We start from the raw sequence: 20667 nt of genomic DNA, 5'->3' as shown, positions 1-20667 counted from the left end.
TACATGATTTGGCCTTTTATCATAGACTTTCCAGTGTCCGACATTAGGGAGACAACTGTCCCACAATAGGAAGCTGCAGATTTTCTCAAGCGACTTGCACTAAGAGCACTAATATGTCAATAATTTCTTTTATGAATGTGTTATCTGCAATTTCTCTTTTGATTTGATTAGGACAGACCCTGGGGTTTTTAAAATGGTACTGGATGTGGATTTAATGTTTTGGCTGCACATTGCAATATGTCACAGAATTCTGAAATGCAAAAAATGTCCCACATTAGGGCAATTCACCCTATGTTGGTCCAATGAATCTTCTACCAACAGAATAAAAATTTCAAAGATATCAATCGTAAACTGTACAACATATAACATCAGCTAAAGATTTGAAAGCTGAAAAAGCAGTCCAGTGAGTGCTAGACATATTAGAACACACTGTTTTAACAAAGGGTAGCTATTATGAAGCCAGATGGGGCAAAAAAGTTATACAAAATCTCAATGTAGGCTACCATTTTTACATTTTACATTTACATTTCTTAATGTAAAAATGACTCTGAAAGGCATGCTTGTTGAACCTCAGGAAACAAAGTTTGGATTTCCATACTTCAGTTCTTTCTGTGTGTGGGCGTGTGCCTGCGTGCTTGTGTGTGTTTGTGGCTTGAGTATTTTGCATCACACACATTCACTCTCCAGTACACTCACGGGAGGTTACAGGGTAATTTAAAGTGACGATAATGTCTTTACTCAGTAAACGCGGATGATGCCTGTAATAGAAATGTTTTCCCGTCACTTTATTATGACAGTTGTTGTTTCATATTTTCTTCTCAGAAGTGGGACAGAAGGTAAGCGATTTATCTGTTTTGAATATTTCTGGGTCATTCTATAGAAATGTTCACTTTTGGTATGACAAAATGTCTTCAAATATATTTCTTTTTCTAACTTTTAAAGATTAAAGATTTTTTCTAACATTTAGACCACATTATTATATTACACTTTGACTTTATGAATACACGTAAATGACAGCTTAATGATTTTTTTTTTTTTTTTTTTTTTTGTGCATTTATTTAAAGAATGCATGTACCAATTTTTTTGTCACTGGTGTTACCTTACTTCTCTGGCATTTTTATGAAATATTATTTCTCAATTTTTTCAGTACATGCAGTCAGAGTTACAGAATAATAACGATAATGCAAAAAATAAGGAGATTATGTTTTTTTTTTTTTTTAATCAGGTTAAAAGTATGATTGAATGTTTATTCAATTGCGCAACCATGCATTTGCTATAACAATGAAAATATTTAAAAAACAGTTATAAACAAGTAATGATGAAATCCTTTAAATCTTAATTCTTGAGTGTAGCAGAATTCAATAGATGTAAAATTATTACCATGTCACATATGACACATTTTATTTAATGTGACAGACAAAAAACAGTAACATCAGTGACACAATGAATCACCAGTGACGTACATAGGACCAAATATCCTTATTCTTCAACTATATTTAAGTAGATGTGACTAAATTTTTACATTTGTTATACAATCAAAGACTTATCATTGACACTTAGTGAAAGCAGTCAGTAAAAGATCATAAACAATATTTTAAATATGCCTGTAAAATACACTGTCTGCAAAGTCGCTGCTTCTCAGCTGCACTCAATTTAGCCATATACCCTCAATTTAGCCATACCAGCCCAAAGGAGGATTCACAATGAGAAAGAAAAGTTATAATCATGTAATCTTTGAATAAAGTTTATCTATAAACTGGTAGCACCGGTGACAGTAACACCAGTGACAATTTTTCATAAAAAGGTAACAAGTCAAGTCACCTTTATTTATGTAGTGCTTTTTACAATGCAGATTGTGTCAAAGCAGCTTTACAGTGACACTGGTATATAATTTTGTCTGCACAGCAGCTCTTACGTTAACACCAGTAACAATTTTCACTGTTTTAATGTTAGGCCTACACATCATAACAGGCCTATCCAACATGTTCTCCAACCAATACGCCTATATAGGTCATTTGTCACTTCCCTTAAATACAACCCATAGAAGCATTTACTAAAGTTGCACCCCTATTGACAACAGGGCACTTTCATTTTGTAAAGGCCTGTACAGTCTGTTCACATTGGTTCCATGAAAGCTGTGCAGAGAACAGTGGGGTTATAGATGATGATGGTGTCTTGACATGCAAGGACTGCTTGTTTCCAGAGATATAATGAGTTAACCTCTGGGACGAATATCGTGCGTGATTATCGCCGATGTTTAACGCCTCGTGACTAAACAAAGGGCGCCAATGTGAGTGTGCACACCAACGTGAAAAATGGCAGGCGTAAAAGCGTAATTTTTTTAAAAACGCCTCGGGTTCGTTTTTCTGGTTTGACGCGCCACGTTAAAAACTGGCAGACCAATGAGATTGGCGCTTTTGTTCACGTGCCTGGAGATGCTGAAGTTACAGTAAAACACGACTTGGTGGCGCTCAAGCACAAAACGCTCTTGCCGAGCACACATTGATACCAAGACGACGAAGACAAAGTAAGTAGACGAGGAAGACCCCTACAAACTATCCCTGCATCTCAAACAGCTCCCTAGCTTTCTAGGTCGTATCAGTATACCGTGTAAATGAATGAGGCCGACTCCCTGATCAGTGCCCTGGCTAGTGAACTAGGGAGAGCTGATTGAGACGCATGATGGGTGCTCTGCCAGTTCTTGGCCACACCAATAGATGTGTATTATTTCTGTCTTTTTACAGTTTTTTTTTCTTTTACATTCAAGAAATATAGTTGAGAATGTCTATTTCATAAATATGTTTATTTGCACTACCGTTCACTTGCACTACTGTCATTGTGACTTATTTGCACTACCGTTTCTGACTACCATCTCTCATACGTCATGTATATGCCATTTTACCCTCATTTCACCCTCATGCCGTTCCACACCCGTAAGACCTTCGTTAATCTTTGGAACACAAATTAAGATATTCTAGTTGAAATCTGATGGCTCCGTGAGGCCTTCATAGGGAGCAATGACATTTCCTCTCTCAAGATCCATAAAGGTACTAAAAACATATTTAAATCGGTTGAGGAATGAGTCCCAGGACTTTAATATAAATAAGATATTATCACTAACATGCAGACAGAAATGGTAAAAAAAAAAACATTTATAGGAATGATAAAACGGCTTTTCAACACAGTCTAGGTCTGAATTCGACCGATTCGACTCTTGCTTTGGAATTTCAGAATGATCATTTCGCGATGCGGACGGTGCGTGGACGCCCGAAATATACTTTGGAGTAGCTCGTATCGGGCTCCCAATCCGCCCGGGCCCATATGCACGTGCATACCTTGCATGCCCAGACGCTACGCCACTGGGTTTAATGTTAACAGTTGAGAGAGTAATATGCGCACATCCCAGCTAAACTAAGGGCAGGTGCTCGATCATCAGAGTCATTATAGGGTAAACAAACAAAAAAGGGCACGCTGCTCTCAAAAAATATATTAAAAAGACAACATTTCGACCAAAGAGGTCTTCGTCAGGTCAGGCAAACAGATAGTGAAAAAATGGCAATTACTTATCATTTTCTCAACATAGTCAGTAACACCTTATACACACTCTTAAAAATTGCTGTTAATTTACGGCAAAATTTTAACAGTATAATCCTGTTATATTAAAAAGCAGCACATTGCTGTTTTTTTACGGTTGGTGAAATGACGTAGACAAATGTAAACAGCATTTTCCCGTATTTATTCCACGAAGGAAAGAAAACAGTACTTAACAGTATTTTTGGAACTGAAAACTGCAGCGAGCACATGCAACGAGCACATTTTCATCCGTCTTTACACTGATATAACCGGTGAGTGCACATTTTCCTTGCTCCTTTTACACAAGATAGGCTACACGTTTGCAATTGCAAATAACTGTGATAATTGTGGATGCTGAGCTTATAACTGTTTTATACATTCATTTCAGTGCCAAACCGTCAACGTGCAATCTGCGTCACAGAGTGGAGCTGGATTTCTGATTCAGAGATTTCCCGATTACAAGGTGAGTTCAGTATATAACGATTATCTATCAATCTATCTATATATATATAATTTCAAAAATGATATACTATTAACTCTTCTGCAAAGTAAGCCTTTAACATCATAGCAACAAAGTAATATCGATGTATTTGTAACGCGCTGAAATTGTCGTCATCTTGTTTGCTAATTTTAGCTTGAGATCTTTTCATTTATTGCCTAATATAGGCTACATTTAGTTTATATTAGACAAAACGTTGATTTCGGTAACGTTGTGCTTGCAAATTTGGGTAAGCTTGTTCTAATTTGTACATAACTGTATTATGAGGGGAGTTTTTCTTTACTAGTGTTGCTGTTTTGTTTCTTTAGTGTTGGCTGTATTTTGGATTGCTTCGATCCAAGTTAGCTTGATAGAATAAGTTGCGCGTTACAATACTCAGTAAGAATAATTCCTGTTAATTTTTTTGTGTTGATGGGTGGTTAATGCATGTATTGTAATGTTACTTTGCCTAGTACAGTAGGCTAAAGGACATTTTATTTCAGTGGATTTTTTTTTTTTGTTGCTGAGATTTTCATGCATTTGACTGGTCAGCATGTTTGCGTGTCAGTTATGTGGGCAGCAATGCAGTACTCCAGTGGCCTATGTGAAGCACATGAGGATTCACAGCAATATCCCTAACTTGTTTCTTCATTGTTGCATCCAGGACTGTAACAGGAAGTTTGTGAAATTAGCAGCTTTGAAATCACATCTTTACAGACACCACAATGATTGTGTGGTGGTGCCTAGATCACATGTGTACCCTCCAGTAGACTTTGCATGCCATGTTGACTTGTGTAGTGCTAAATGTGATACACTAACTCAGTTTTATTCCCATCTTAAAGTGCACATTAAAGAGGGACGAAGAGTGACATGCCCCTTTAAGCAGTGTGATAAAACATTTTCAGTGATATCCACCTTTACCTCTCACATATCAAGGAAACATAAAAATTCAACAGAGGTAAACCTAAATGAATCCATTGTTGCCACATCACTTGTGACTGAAGCTGAAAGCTTGCAAAACATTGACAGTGATATGATGACAGAGGAACAAACTGGTGTAGTTGGAAATAGTGAGAATTTGGAGGTTAGTCCAGAAAATATCAATGAGACGTTATTTTTGAAGAATCTTGCTCTCTTTTATCTGAAATTACAGGCTAAGTTATTGCTTCCTTCTTCAGTCATTCAGAATATCATTGAAGACATGCAGTCAGTTTATGATGTCAACCAGTCACATCTACTTTTCAAACTAAATGAGAAATTGGTTGCACTTGGGGTTCCAGAGGCTTCCATTAATGATGTCATGGACAGTCTGAAAGCAGACGATCTCTTACGAGCATGTAATAGCCACACACTAAAAACAGACCAGCGAAGGAAAACAGTGTTTAAGAACAGTTTTAATTATGTTGAACCTATGCCCATTTGTCTAGGACATAATGAAGCTGGCAAAGAGTGTTTTTTACAGTATGTCCCTGTAAAACAGACAATTGAGGCCCTTTTTCATTGTGAGTCTGTGTGGAAGCAGTACAGAGAAGTACACAGCCGTATCCAGTTGAAGGATATTTTTGAAGATTTGTGGGATGGTGAAAACACCACAAAAAACTTGGCCCAGATAGAGAGGTCATCTTTAGGCTTGATACTTTATCAAGATTCCTTTGAAGTTGTTAATCCTCTGGGGTCAGGAAAGAAAAAACACAAAATACTAGCTATGTATCTCACACTTGCAGACCTATTGCCACACAACCGGTCACGTATTGACCAGATGCAACTGGTTTTTCTGTGTAGAGAACAAGATTTCAAGTATTTTGGACAGGAATTGATCATGGGATGCTTGATGAAAGACCTTCAAGACCTTGAGACTAATGGCATAGTGCTACCTGATGGACAGGTATGCAGAGGAATCTTGCGAGCCATTTGTGGAGACAACCTGGGTTCACACAACATCGGAGGTTTTGTTGAAAATTTCAGTGGCAGTAGGTTCTTCTGTCGATATTGTGAAATTGACAAAGACGTGTTTCACGCAGATCCTTTGTCCAAAGCTAACACTCGGACACCAGAGTCATACAAAGAGCATGTTCAGAACCTCGAGGAGCATTCTGTTCATAGTGGAGGTATTAAATTTGACTCCTTATTCAACAGCCTGTCTATGTTTCATGTATGTCAACCTGGGTTGCCTCCGTGTCTTGGGCATGATTTGTTTGAAGGCATTGTTGCCTCTGATCTTGCATTGTGTATCAACCATCTTGTCACAGTTGAAAAACAGTTCACTTACACTGACTTAAATCGGATGATTGATCAGTTCCGATATTTAGGTAATGATGCAAATGACAAACCTTGTGAGGTGAAGCCAGGAAGTGATAGACTGAGTGGCCATGCTATGCAAAACTGGTGCTTACTGAGACTGTTACCAGTGTTGATTGGAGAGAAGATGACATCTCCTGCTGACAATGAGATATGGCAACTGGTGTTACAACTAAGAGAAATTGTGGCATTGATTTGTGCACCAGCAATTTCTGCTGACCAGATTTCTGCTGGCTATTTAAGGGTCCTTATTGAAGAATACTTGCATTCCAGAAAACAAGTCTTTCCCCATCATCGGCTTAAACCTAAGCATCATTACATGAGCCATTATCCAGAGCTCATCATTCAGTTTGGTCCACTTATTCGTTTGTGGACTATGAGGTTCGAAAGTAAGCACACATACTTTAAACAGTGCACAAGAAAACTGCGCAACTTTAAAAATGTGTGCTCAAGCCTTGCAGAAAGACACCAGCTTTTACAAGCATATCTTAGCGCTGGCAATCTCTTCCCACCATCAATTATAGTAGAAAAGGCAACTGAGTTTTATCCATGTGACTACAGTGATGGCATCAGGGAATCAGTTGCAAATTATGATTTTGGACCTGAAAATACTTTGATTGGTCATGAAGTAACTGTAAAAGGAACTAAATACAAAAAAAACATGTTTGTTGTTATCAGTAAGGATGAGGATGGGCTTGAAGTTGGTAAGATTATTATGATACTCAATCATAAAAACTCTGCAGTCTACTTTGTCACTGAAAAGTATAAGGCTTTGTGTCTACATGATGTAGGTGTTCACTGCATCACACCAATCAAGAGCTGTTACTACTGTGTGAACCAAGAGGACCTACTGGATTATTACCCTCTACCTCAGTATGCAATTCATGACATGGCACTAATTGTTCTTCACCATTCTTTTCCCTCTTTATAGTGCAATGAGCACTGTGAATGAAGATCTGAGGGGCATCATCCTCAGCACTTTGCCAAGAATTTCTAACGACACTCTACAGGCATTGATAGACAAGCTATTAAACTCCGGTCTGGAATCTACACAAGACCTGAAATATGTGACTAAAGAAGATATTGGTGACCTACTGCCGGTCATTCAACTACGGAAGCTTCTGGAAGCATTTAAAAAAGGTAATGTGGATATAAATCTTACTGTTTTGCAATATAGAGTTAATTCTTAAACAGTAGCTCTGACTGGCCTTTTTTAAGTGAGTAGTTCACTTCCAGAACAAAAATTTGCAGATAATTTACTTACCCCCTTGTCATCCAAGATGTTCATGCCTTTCTTTCTTCAGTTGTAAAGAAATTATGTTTTTTGAGGAAAACATTTCAGGAATTATCTCCATATAGTGGACTTCATTGTGGAGCCCACGAGAACTCCCATCTTATTTTCTCCTCCAACTTCAAAATCAGTCTATATCTCTGCAGAAGTACTGACCCAACCCCCTTTTTGGAAAACAGCGATGTAGGACGATAAATTTGTATTTTATTTTATAAAATGAACGTTTCACTAGATAAGACACTTATTCCTCGGCTGGGATCATTTAGATCCCTTTGAAGCTGCATTGAAACTGCATTTTGGATGTTAAAACTTGCGGGCACCATTGAAGTCCACTATATGGAGATAATTCCTGAAATGTTTCTTCACGACTGAAGAAAGAAAGGCATGAACATCTTGGATGACAACGGGATAAGCACATTATCTTTAAATATTTGTTCTGAAAGTTAACTACTTTTAAAGCTTTTAATTAGAGGAAATGTATTTTTAACTTACATTGTTTTACAAGTATATTTGATTATTTCCAGGACTTCTTGCATATTTACCAGTTGTCTTTGCACTAATGGATACTGATAGTTGTAAATAGTTGTAAATGTACATTGTGCTCAATTTAGCATGTGACCTGCAAAATACAGATATTTCCAATCACTTAATGATTTATTTACAGGCCTTTGGTTAATCTCATATGTTAGTTACCTCTGCTTTTCCTGTTTCAGAGACAGAGATGGTCACTTTGGACCTACAAATTCTTCCTTCCCCTACACCAGCAGTCAGCTTGCCTTCAGACCTTCCTTGCTCCAGTGCATCAAGTGAACTCTCAAATCAAGAATCCAGCAGCTCCGAAGACTGCAGTCCATCCGCCCAAATAAAAAAAACATGGCCAGATACTTTTCAGATTCCTTGGACTGCAATGCCTATGGACATTCGTTCAGCAGTGACTGATGGCAAGAGACCTTCACCAGCAGCACGGCGACAAATGGTCAGAGTTTTGGCAGATGAGATGAGGAAATATGAGCTAAACCCAACACGCGGACAATGTGTCACAGTCTGCCGAAACATCATCCGCCAGTATCCTCAAAGTTTTGCTGATCTCCGTGACAATGGTCAGGTACTAGGAAATGGTTATACCTCACTGTTAATTCAAATTAAAAATCGAATTGAAAATCTGAACCGCACCACCAGCTTTCGCCAACACCGTTCATCTGGTGATGGACTAAAGAGAGGGCCTACTGATACATATGGCTGCACCAGATTCCAGCCTGATCTCCCACCAGAGGAGACAGATGCAACCGTAGAGCAGAAACGTCAGCGGCTGGAGGAGATATACTGTCGAGATGGAATAAATGGGGTTGAAAGAGCAGAAGTTAAGCAACTTATGGAAACAACCTTTTGCCTCCAGCGGAAGCAAATAAACATATTACCAGCACCCACCATCAGTGATTTAAGAAAGCAGTGGCCATACCTTTTCACTCCGAAAGGGCTTTATGCTCATTTTGAGCTTCTAACTGACATCAAAGTTATGCGTGCACTTGAGCTTGCCATTGAAGAATGTGGAAGAGCCATTGTGGAGTTCTTCAGCAACAAACCCACCAATGCAGATGTCAGGGCAGTCATTTCTCTGCGGCCAGACCTCGAGCTTTCCTTCTGCATCATCCAACTTCTAATGGCTCACTTCTCTGAGACTCAGGAAGGGCTGATCCTTTTTGCAAATGTAAGATTTTTTTTGTTGTTGTTGTTGTTGTTTATATCATGGTATTAATGTCCTAACAACTGAAATAGACATGCTCTTTCCTAATTTAAAAATTAAATGCATACAAAGGCATTATTGTTAGTGTATTTTGTCTCTATGTCCTCATCATTGTAACTGTGTCTTAGGCATCTTCCACTGCAGCTGATGTAGAAAGGACACTAGAACTACCTGCAACTCCTCGACTGATACTCCTTGGTATGTATAGAACTGTATGAATATATAGTCTATTTTATTACATAAGCCACTAAGTGTTGTTTTTTTTTTGTATTTCAGCAAACTTTTAACTGGTAAATGCTTTTGTACAACACTGAAAGGGACAGTTCACACAAAATAAATATTCTTTTAAAAGTCCTTTATTCTTTTAAAAAATCTTTTACCCACACTCATGTAATTTTAAAGGGATAGTTCACCCAAAAATGAAAATTTGATGTTTATCTGCTTACCCCCAGGGCATCCAAGATGTAGGTGACTTTTTTTTCTTCAGTCGAACGCAAATTATGATTTTTAACTGCAACCGCTGCCGTCTGTCAGTCAAATAATAGCAGTGATTGGGAACTTGAACAATAAGAGTCGAAATAACTTCCATAGACAAATCCAAATTAAACCCTGCGGCTCGTGACGGCACATTGATGTCATAAGTCACGAAACGATTGGTTTGTGCGAGAAACCGAACAGTATTTATACAATTTTTTACCTCTAATACACCACTATGTCCAACTTCGTTCAGCTTGTGAGGTCTGATCGCGCTCTGACAACGGAAGTGATGTCTTGCGCTCATTGAAGTATATGGGCGAGACATCACTTCCGTCATCACAACGCGTTTTTTGACCTCACTAACAGGATGCTGAACGAAGTTGGACATAGTGGTGTATTAGAGGTAAAAATTATATAAATAATGTTCGGTTTCTCGCACAAACCGATCGTTTCGTGTCTTAGGACATCAATGTGTCGTCACGAGCCGCAGGGTTTCATTTGGATTTGTCTAATCAAGTTTTATTTACTGTTATAGTTGAAGTTCCCATCTACTGCTATTATTTGACTGACAGACGGCAGCGGTTGCAGTTAAAAATCATAATTTGCGTTCGACTGAAGAAACAAATTCACCTACATCTTGGATGTACTGGGGGTAAGCAGATAAACATCAAATTTTCATTTTTGGATGAACTATCCCTTTAAGCCCTCAAGACTTTTATTGATCTTTGAAAAAAAAAAAAAAATATTAATAAAATTCTTTCATCATTTTTGTTCATCAATTGAAAGTCCAAAAGTAAAAAAAAAAAAAAAACTTTGATGCTTCAAAAAGTTAATAAAGTTATTGTAAATGTATGAATTTATTTTTGTTTATTCATGTATAAACATTGAGCATACATGGAGCAAATAATCTCAAACATGCTTGCTTGATGTGAGAACCAATGAGGTTTGTTCTGACTGGACTTTTAATGGATGAACAGAAATGATGAAAGAATATTAAAAACAGCTTCATTTGTGTTTTGAAAATGAAAATTCTTTGAAAGTTGGAGTGACTAATTAATTACTACATTTTCATTCAATTACTTCAACTATATTAAACAAAAATATTGAGTTAAATTGATCACAAAAATTGCTGCAACAATTTCACAATACATATACACGTGTCTGTCCAGACCAGTCCACAATCAGCATTTTGAAATGCATTTGTTATGTTAAAAGAACAGGGCTCTGTGACTTGGTAAAATGATTTCAGTTTCCCTTGCATTTATTTGCAATCTGGCAGTAAAAAAATGAATATGCTATATGACTACCTGGCATTGTTTTTTTCTTTGGAATGTTTTAGGTGAAAAACCAGGAAGCTGCATTCATAAATGGATGATTAGTTTTGAGGGGCAAATAATCTGTGAGGGCATCACGCCAAGTTTTCTGTCTGGACTTGCTGCTGTGTTTTCTACTTTCTACAATTTCAATGTGGAGTACCAAGCTGAGGCTGCATCCACGTTGGAATTCATTCAGAGGTTAGATGCTTAGATTCATATATTAATTTTGGTAACACTTTACAATATGGGTGCACTAATATGCATTAATTCATGATTAAAAGGTTAGTTCACCTAAAAATGAAAATTCTGTCATTTATTACTCACCCTCATGTCGTTTCACACCCGTAAGACCTTCATTAATCTTCAGAACACAAATTAAGATATTTTAGTTGAAATCTGATAGCTTAGTGAGGCCTGCATGGCCAGCAATGACATTTCCTCTCTCAAGATCCATTAATGTATTTGTCTTCCGAAGATGAACAAAGGTCTTACGGGTGTGGAACAACATGAGGATGAGTGATTTTGTGAGATAGAATTTTAATTTTTGGGTGAACTAACCCTTTAACTAATGCACAGATAATCATGAGTTAATGTATGACTTATGAAGAACTAAACCATTTATTAATGATTACTGCATCAGCAACTAATAAAGATTCTACATGATTCATATTTTAAATACTCATTAAATTGTTATTAGTTAATGTGTCATAATGTATTAATTCCCTAAAAACATATTATATTAACTAATAATGTAAATTAACGTGTTAATTACCACAATCGGTCAAAGCCATGCATTTCAGCTTCCAGTTGTCTGCTTTAGTTAATCATTAGCTAATGATTTACAAAGGTATCATGTTATGACTTTACTTGTTGAGGCACATGACTATTAACTAATTGTTAAGTAATATGTAATTGTGGTTATGGGTTTTGAATTAATAGCCATGTGCCTCAACAAGTAAAGTCATGCATTAACTCATTATTATCTGTGCATTAGTTAAGCATGAATTAATGCATATTAGCGCACCCGTATTGTAAAGTGTTATCTTAATTTCTATTCACATTCTCGTTATGTAAACTTTTACCCACACTAATTCTGAATGTATGTATTTGTTTTTCAGGCGCTTCATTGGAATAAATCCTGAAAAAGGCACCAAGGGTGGACAAGTCTTGTCGAAGCGGACAGGGAAGGTCGCCCACAAAAAGAAATCAGTGAACACTCGGGTTGCCAGTCTTCTTAAGAAGCTAATGGACTTTGAGTGGGACTTCATATAAGTGAACCCACTCATTCACTAACATACCACATACACACCTTACACATATTCTACAAAAACAACAAAAACATGCTTTTAGTGTGTTAGTCGCACAATTTTTTCAGGTGTTCATTTTTGAATACCTACATCTTTCTTCATTCAGTAATTCTTATTCACTAATAATTCAGTATTTCTTAATCACTCAGTAGTTCTCTGAGTCACTCATTTAGTTTTTTCTGTTATATAAATATTTTGTTTATTCAGTTAAACATATTCTGAAGCTTAAGTTTTAGCCATTCAAATTGCATCAGCCACTAATTTTGAGAATATTGTGTGATTAAAGTGGCTTTTTTTTTCCAAGTTTGTCAAAGTTTTAATAAAGCACATTTTGAAGTTACACTGCATTGTGTTAAATGTGTAATGTTTCAAAGGATATATTTGTACATTGTACTAAAACATGGTTTTAAAGCTACACTTCTAAGGGGAAATATCTAGAAAAATAATTCCACCTTTTTTTCTTAGCAGTTAATTTCTCAATATAATAACATATTTGTAGCTTACAGTTAAAAAGTGCAAATAAACATTAATTAACTGTTAATGCTTTTGACAGTAATTTACTGTTAATGTAGAAAATAACAGCTTTATGCTGTATTTACAAAAACAGTAACAAACTGTAAATTTCAACAACAGCAAGACACTGTTAATTTAACAGTAACTTGCTGGCAACCGTGCTGCCAGTTACTTACTGTTTTTTAACAGGACAATTTTTAACAGTGCAATTAATTTCATCAACATGATCAATCACACCTTTTACAAGTCATGACAACGGACTCGTATGTTATTGTTATGACAACGGGCGGTGCACATATGCATGCGCGTCTATCCCATGGTCTTTCCGCGCTCATGGGCAAAGGAGTTTCTCTGAAAGGCTCGCGTGAGACTGAACGGAACGCGGGCCTGGGAATGAAGTATACCCGGGCCTTAACCGCTCTAAATTGTAATGGACTGGAGCTCACGTTCACATCGGGAACACGGGAGCACCGCGATGCGACCGCAAAAGGCACTTTCACTTTCACGATCAAAGTGCACGCCACTGATAAGCATTGTAAATTAAGTATTAAAGTAACTTATACACATACCAATTAAATGCACATATCTCCACTGGATGAGGCAATATCACTTTCGTTTCTATTTCAGATATCTAGATGCCATCAATGCTTTTGCCTTTCAAGATGTAATACCAAAATCAAAACAGTCCATAAACTATAAATCCTCACGAAAACTTCAGTCAAGCCAGCTCGCGCGTCAACCTGAGAGATCAGCCTCCTTACCTTAAAGTGTCAAATTTCTCGGTTTCTGAATGGACGGTTTGGCTTGATTGACAAACGCTAACGTTCGGGCATGATTTATATATACCATCGACCTGTCCTAAAACGTTAGCACGCTTTGATCGATGGTTTGGAGATCACGCGTTTCTCCGTTCGAGAGCGCAGCCCTTATCAAAAGTGTGGGGTCGACTTCTATCTTTTCAAAACTGCGGGGGTCCTGACCCCCCTGTACCCCGTGCCAACGGCGCCCCTGCACTCATCAAATTTAGACCTTTAGGAGAAAGAGTATTTAATGTGTAAATATAAAAAGCTTCCCTCTGTAATAGGATTTTATTAATATCACCACCCCTTCTAGGTACTTGTATTTGTTCAATGCCTAAATAACGAAGAGCTGATAAATTATGTTTGAAAGCACCAAAATGCACAGCAATGGGATTTTTTTGGTCCTTCAATCGTATATTACTTCTGTGTTCGGCTATACACGTTTTTAAACAACATTTTGTTTTACCTATATAGGCCAAACCGCAGGGGCATTTGATCATATAAATTACATTTTTAGTATTACACGAAAGTATTCCCTTAATCTTAAACTGTTTCCCTGAGTGCGGATGACTAAAAGTGTGACATTTTGTAGTGAAATTATATTGTGCACATTGTCCACATCTATAGTTGCCATCAGGGACTGAAAAGGGACTGTTCACATAGTTATAATACAACATTATACATGTTTGGTATCATTTGAATGTCTCAGTTCAACCGGTACAAAGGTCTCATTCCCACCAGAAGCTAATAAAGGTTTAAAGATTTTAGAGATATTTTGCTCTCTGTAATGGGTGTGTCCACCTTCACAGGCTCTTTCATGCAAATGGCTTCTGTCCCCAAAAGGTGTAAACTACTCAGTCTAGGATGCTGATTAAAGTTTGAAAGAAGTTTCTGTCTTGGTCTGAGTATTTAAAGAGATTTTGCAGGAGGCTCAGGGCACGATTGAAGTGTCCTTCAGAAACTCAGCAATGTGTATTTTTCTAATGTCAGGTAATGCATCTTTTACTCTGTTCCTGAGCAATCTGATGTTTTGGATTGATCATCTTTGAATTGATTATGTGATAGGCATGATACATTTACCTGATTAATAAATTGTTATATTTGATTTTATTCTGACTTATTCTGACTCTGAAATTATTGACTAATAGATTATAAATCCATAATTCCTCAAATCTATGATCAGGTTAGTAACTGACTAAAGTATAGCTTAGGTGGAGCAGTGGGGCACACCAACTGATATTTTAGAGCTCCAACTAACACAATGACATTAATTATGTATACTTAGACTGTGTAGGCTAATAATGGTTCAGAACCATTCCGTTCAGAACAACATAGGGTTGTCGGACCAATCTGAATATTATTGTAACATTAAGTGTACCGGGGAAGCAACGGCATGAATCTTCTACCAAAAGAATAAAAATTTCAAAGACATCAATCGTAAACTGTACAACATATAACATCAGCTAAAGATCTGAAAGCTGAAAAAGCAGTCCAGCGAGTGCTTCTAAACATATTAGGAAGGACACACTGTTTTTACAAAGGGTATAATGAAGCCAATGTAAAAAATGACTCTGAAAGGCATGCTGCTTAATAAAGCTAAATTCAGAACAGTGTTATTTGTTGAACCTCAGGAAACGTGAAGAGAGTTTATACTTCAGCTCTTTTTGTATGTGGGCGTGTGCCTGCGTGCTTGTGTGTGTTTGTGGCTCGAGTATTTTGCATTCACACACGTTCACTCTCCAGTAGCCCTACACTCACCGGAGGTGACAGGGTAATTTAAAGTGACGGTAATGTCTACTCAGTAAACGTGGATGATGCCTGTAGCCTAATAGTAATGTTTTCCCGTCACTTTATTACGGCAATTGTTGTATCATATTTTCTTCTCAGAAGTGAGACAGAAGGTAAGCGATTTATCTGTTTTGAACGTTTCTATTTGCAAAAATATCGTGGTGCAGCTAGTACTGTTAGAAATGCAGAAACTGGGAATGGAAATACATGACACGGTCTGAGAGATTTATGCCAAAGTGGATGACAGATTAATAGTTTAGATATCGACACTTTAATGTAAACTGATAAGGAAGCAATCTGCATTCAATACTTACTAAAATTTCATTTCTGTAAAAAAATTAATAAAAATCTATAGCCTATTCGGATATTTTTGCAGATGCTTTGTTGTGCGTTTTATGTGCACTGATATCTGTTTGCTTTTTGACATGTTAAGTTACACACAGCACCAAGCCTATAATCAGGTGGTTTTAAAATGGTAGCCTATAAACAGTAGTTTTTGCACTGAACTGACAGCTCCCTTAAGGAAGCACTCTAAGGGAGAGCGAGGCACAATTAACACTTTTCGACTTTCTCAGTTTATGTAAATCCATGGGGTTCAAAGTATTATGTTTTTCCACATTAATTCCACACGTCTAGTACAAATACGTTGTAACATGGCCATATGGCAGCTTAAAATGTATTCTGTGATGGGTAGGTTAGGGGTAGGGGATAAAATATACAGTTTGTACAGTAAAAAAACAAACAAACAAACAAACAAAAACGAAACAAACAAACAAACAAACAAACAAAACAACAACATTATGTATATGGAATATCCCCATAAAACATGGAAACAGTCAATGACTTTATAACATCAGATTGATCAGATATACATCAGAAGAAAAGAGACAGATAGCATCAAAGGCAGCTTTTTACATTACAGTATGTATGCTTTATGATACGATAAATTACCATGGTAGAGGGACTGCCACATTACTGTAACTCACCCTTATAAAGGTATAGTATTCAGTCATATGGTACAGTGAGAACATTTACTGTATTGGCAGCAAACAAACTCTCTCCTTGCACAAAACCTCATGGCCATTTCATAACTTCATCACACCGTTTGATAACACACTGAATAGCTCCCAGTCATTGAATTGAAAAAGTCTTTATACTCAGAAACTTTCCTATTCAAATACGAGAAACGACTATAACAGCGGAGGAGGATAACGAAATGGTTAGTGAAAAAAGACATAAACCAGAGGATGCAAGATATTGCCATGGACATTCAGTCACATAGCACAAGGTTAGAGAGCCGGAGAAACAAATTACTGAGGAACCTTGAACTGAAAGATGCATAACTTCATGCTTTGAAGGAACAAAGGACGATGCAGGGCAAGATCATGGATCTCGAATGTCAGTCGCGGCGAAATAATATCCGAATCTATGGCATTAAAGAAGTAGCGGAGGGTGCGTCCATGTTCAAGTTCATCAATGGCCTTCTGAAAACTGAGCTGAAAGGACGTGAACAAGAGAGGGTATGCTGTGGACTTGACAGGGATATCTGAAGGATCTGAACACCCGTGGGAAGAAAGGCTGACGCGACATATCCAGAGGCAGAAAGTGAGAAGAAGCGCTCACAATCGCATTTGAGAGAAGCTCCGGAGCTTCCAGAGACAACCACCAACATCGGATTAATAACTGAACGGACATTATTGAGCTGAGCTCTGAAGAGGTATACAGACTTTGGGTGGACTGAATATATTTAATTTTGAGTCAAAACACTCCTCTATATTACTAATCTTACGAGTCTTTATGCTTATGATATCATTGAACTATATAAGGCACATTTGAGAAAACTGACCGGGGACTGTTATTTGACATGATTGGTGCTATACTATTAAGGGAGATAATCCCCCATTTAGGTGATAGCGAGGGTCCCCTACCAGTAGTAGGATTAGATCCCTCATCCCAAGATTGGAATTGGGATTTATCAGGTCATGTTTGGACCTTGATCGTGGAAGTCATTGTTCTTGTGTGTTCGGTTTTATTTCAGTTACATGTTCTCTCTAAAAAGGTTGCCAGCGTTTTTTATTGAACTCTAAATCGATATGCAGCGATATGTTAAAATCGCATCGCTAAATGTAAATGGGTTAAATAACCCAGTTAAAAGGAGTAAGGTAATAGCCAAGTTGAAACTTGAAAGAGCCAGATTATATTTTTACAAGAAACTCATCTCTCTCCATCTGAACATGATAAACTTTAAAAAATACAGGTACAGACAAACGTTTTACAGTTCTTTAAAAAAGTTTAATAAAAGGGGTGTTTCCATATTAATACAGAACTCTTTAAATTTTGATTTGTTGAAAGAGATATCAGACAAAGAAGGCCGATATGTTTTGGTTCAGGGAAAATTGGATCAGCATCTGGTTACACTAGTAAATGTTTATGCACCTCCTGGAAGTAAAGCAGCTTTTTTCAACACAATTTTTGATCTTGTGGTCACAGAGTTTCAAGGAATAATGATATGCGGTGGTGACTTCAATATTGTTCTTAATCAGCAATTAGATTCATCCAACAGTGAGAGAATTAAGACAACACAATCAAAAAAATTTAGGAATTCATTAGAAGATCAGGGATTAATAGATGTCTGGAGAGACCTTCATCCTTGTAATGTAAATATTCTCATTATTCAGCACCCCATGGTGTATACAGTAGGATAGATTATTTTTTTATGTTTAACAAGGACAGACACAGGGTAAGAGACTGTACAATAGGAGCGTCAGGTTTATCAGACCATGCAACAATATGTCTCAGTCTAAAACTTGTATGATAAATTCACACATAAAATATGGAGTCTTAACACATGCATATTAGGTCATGCGAATGTGGTGGCCCAGATCAAATCAGGTCTTAGGCACACCTGTGCAATAATTGATGTAGAAATACAAAAACTGTGTTTGTTTATAAAGTAAGGAAAAATAAACATCATGATTTGTAGAAATCAAAAACAAGATATTTAATGAATAGCTGGAATAATAAATCATAAAATACATTTCTTCAGCAAAGTAACACTCAGCCATGTTTGAAATAACATAGGGAATGAATACGGGTCATTTAGACCCATGTTGTGCATTAGAAGGGTAGTGATACAAAAACGATTTTTATTCAAAAAGTTAGAAATAAGGATTTGTGATGATCAAAAACAAGTAAATTAAGAATACCTGGAATACTGAATTATGAAATTAATTTCTTGCAAAGATATAGAAAATAAAAAATCAAGGAGCATTTCTTAGAATTTGCACATCTAACTGATTCCACCAGTGCTGGCATGACAGATGACGTGGTTAAGAAACTTGGCGATCTAGGGATTGACATAATGGATATGAGAGGTCAAGGATATGACAATGGATCGAATATGTGGGGGAAACACAGTGGTGTCCCCGTGCAGTGCTCACTCTCTTAACTTAGTAGTGAATGATGCGGCGTTGTGCTGCCTGCAGGCAGTGGAATTCTTTACAGTGATACAGGAGGTCTACAGCTTTTTCAGCACTTCCACTTCTCGCTGGCAGGTGTTAAAACAGCACATAGGTGACAGTGGCCTTACAGTTAAGCCCCTCAGCAATACTGGAAGGGAAAGCAGGATTGACGCACTCAAACCCACCCATCATCAACCAAAATCAAAACCTATCCATTCCTGTGCAGTATCATTACATGGTATGACATTTTGTATGAAATAAATGATACAAGCAAGATCCTGCAGACAATAAACATTGACATTCCACATGCAACAGTAGAGCTGCCCGATGAACACACTGGACCGTCTAATCGATGTGTACCAGCCGTATCCTTAGGGGCTCCCCTCGATGACCAGATGTCGATTGCTGCATCGGAGGGTGAGCCTACTCTTTCTGGGGATGATGATTCAGCTGCTTTGCCTCTTCGGGAAAGGTCCCGTTGTCCAAGACAGACACAGAGTTGATGGCTATGCTTGCCCGGGCCACCGAGAGGGTCGGACTTTAGTGGATTCCTCCACCGTGTCTTGAGCCCTTGAGGTTAGATGATGGGTTTCCCGGTGCGGCTCGTGCTGGTTCTCAATGTCCTGCCCCAGTCCCAGTCTTCCCAGAGGTGCATGAAGAGCTTACCAGGTCATGGACGGCACCTTTTACAGCCAGAACCAGACCCTGTTTCTCCTCACCCTACACCTCCCTCGACGATGGGGCAGCCAAGGGGTATATGTGGTGCATGATGCAATTGTGTCAGAGCACTCCTTCCACCTGGCGGGTTACCCATGTCTCCCCTCATGGGCCTGTAGGTATTCATCTAGTTTAACTGGCAATGCCTAGGAAGCCCGTAAAGAGGCTGCCTCCACCCTACACACTATGGCGTTACTGCAGGTGCCAAAGCACTCTAAAAGACCTAAATAAGGGTGGTCATGACCCAGAAGTTCTACAAGAACTTTGTACCGCCTTGAGCGACGGTCTCTGGGATGTGCGATGTCCACTTTGGTGGTCCAGGAATGGCACCTCTGGCTGTGTCTGGCTGACATGAGGGAAGTTAATGAAATTCAGTTTCTAAATTCCCCCATATCCCAGACCGGCCTCTTTGGTGATGCAGTCGAGAGCTTCGCCCATCAGTTCTCTGCCGCACAGAAGCAGACTGAGGCCATCAAGCATATCATGTCCCGGCGAAAAGCTGCTGCTTCCACCCGACCACCGGCCTCAGCGTCTCAGCCTGCTCATTGCTGAGGGTGCCCTCCTGCATCTGCCTCCGCTCCCATGCAGCATCAGCAGCAGCCTCCAACTAAGCAGCATCGTGGAACCAGTCGCAAGCAAGGTGCCCAGCCCGTCCAGGCCCCTGCCAAACCTGGCAGCAAGCGTAAGGGCAAGAGGCCTTGAGACGTGCAACCCAGAGATGGAGGGAGCTGCTCTTTGGGAAATGGTGACCACACCCCTCCCTCCCCCAGAGGAGGGCCAGGTGGAGAATCTTTTCTTTCCTTTCTGTTTCCTTTTGCTTCTGTACCCAAATTCTCAAAGAAAGAACAGTTTCTTCTATCTCTGGGTTCCAAGAGGGAACGGAGAGCAGTGGGTGACAAAAAAC

At 38.3% G+C, this 20667-nt stretch overlaps 2 protein-coding genes across 4 annotated transcripts in view; both read left to right on the top strand.

Moving 5' to 3' along the window:
* Window positions 1-667: 667 nt before the first annotated feature.
* LOC125269950 lies at window positions 668-13197 on the top strand. 3 transcript variants are annotated; one of them, XM_048193057.1, is made up of 7 exons: window positions 3608-3845; window positions 3962-4036; window positions 7281-7489; window positions 8354-9348; window positions 9513-9582; window positions 11201-11375; window positions 12296-13197. In XM_048193057.1, exons 3-7 carry the CDS (start codon window positions 7285-7287, stop codon window positions 12447-12449), a joined length of 1599 nt encoding a protein of 532 aa, XP_048049014.1. In that variant the 5' UTR covers window positions 3608-3845; window positions 3962-4036; window positions 7281-7284; the 3' UTR covers window positions 12450-13197. The 3 variants fall into 3 exon arrangements, with proteins under 3 accessions (XP_048049016.1, XP_048049014.1, XP_048049015.1); XM_048193059.1 differs by lacking the exons at window positions 3608-3845; window positions 3962-4036 and adding an exon at window positions 668-836; XM_048193058.1 differs by having other exon boundaries at window positions 3608-4036.
* Window positions 13198-15528: 2331 nt separating this feature from the next.
* si:ch211-214p13.3 (nectin-3-like protein) overlaps window positions 15529-20667 on the top strand; it is a 129727-nt gene continuing 124588 nt past the window's right edge. Inside the window, exon 1 of the mRNA XM_048193061.1 lies at window positions 15529-15698. The gene's annotated coding sequence lies outside the window, so the exon portion shown is untranslated. The remainder of the gene's footprint in view (window positions 15699-20667) is intronic.

The sequence above is a fragment of the Megalobrama amblycephala genome, linkage group LG6 (genome assembly GCF_018812025.1).
Source record: "Megalobrama amblycephala isolate DHTTF-2021 linkage group LG6, ASM1881202v1, whole genome shotgun sequence".
Lineage (NCBI taxonomy): Eukaryota > Metazoa > Chordata > Actinopteri > Cypriniformes > Xenocyprididae > Megalobrama > Megalobrama amblycephala.
The sequence above is the reverse complement of the archived record's forward strand: the minus strand, read 5'-3'. Positions and strand labels throughout refer to the sequence as shown.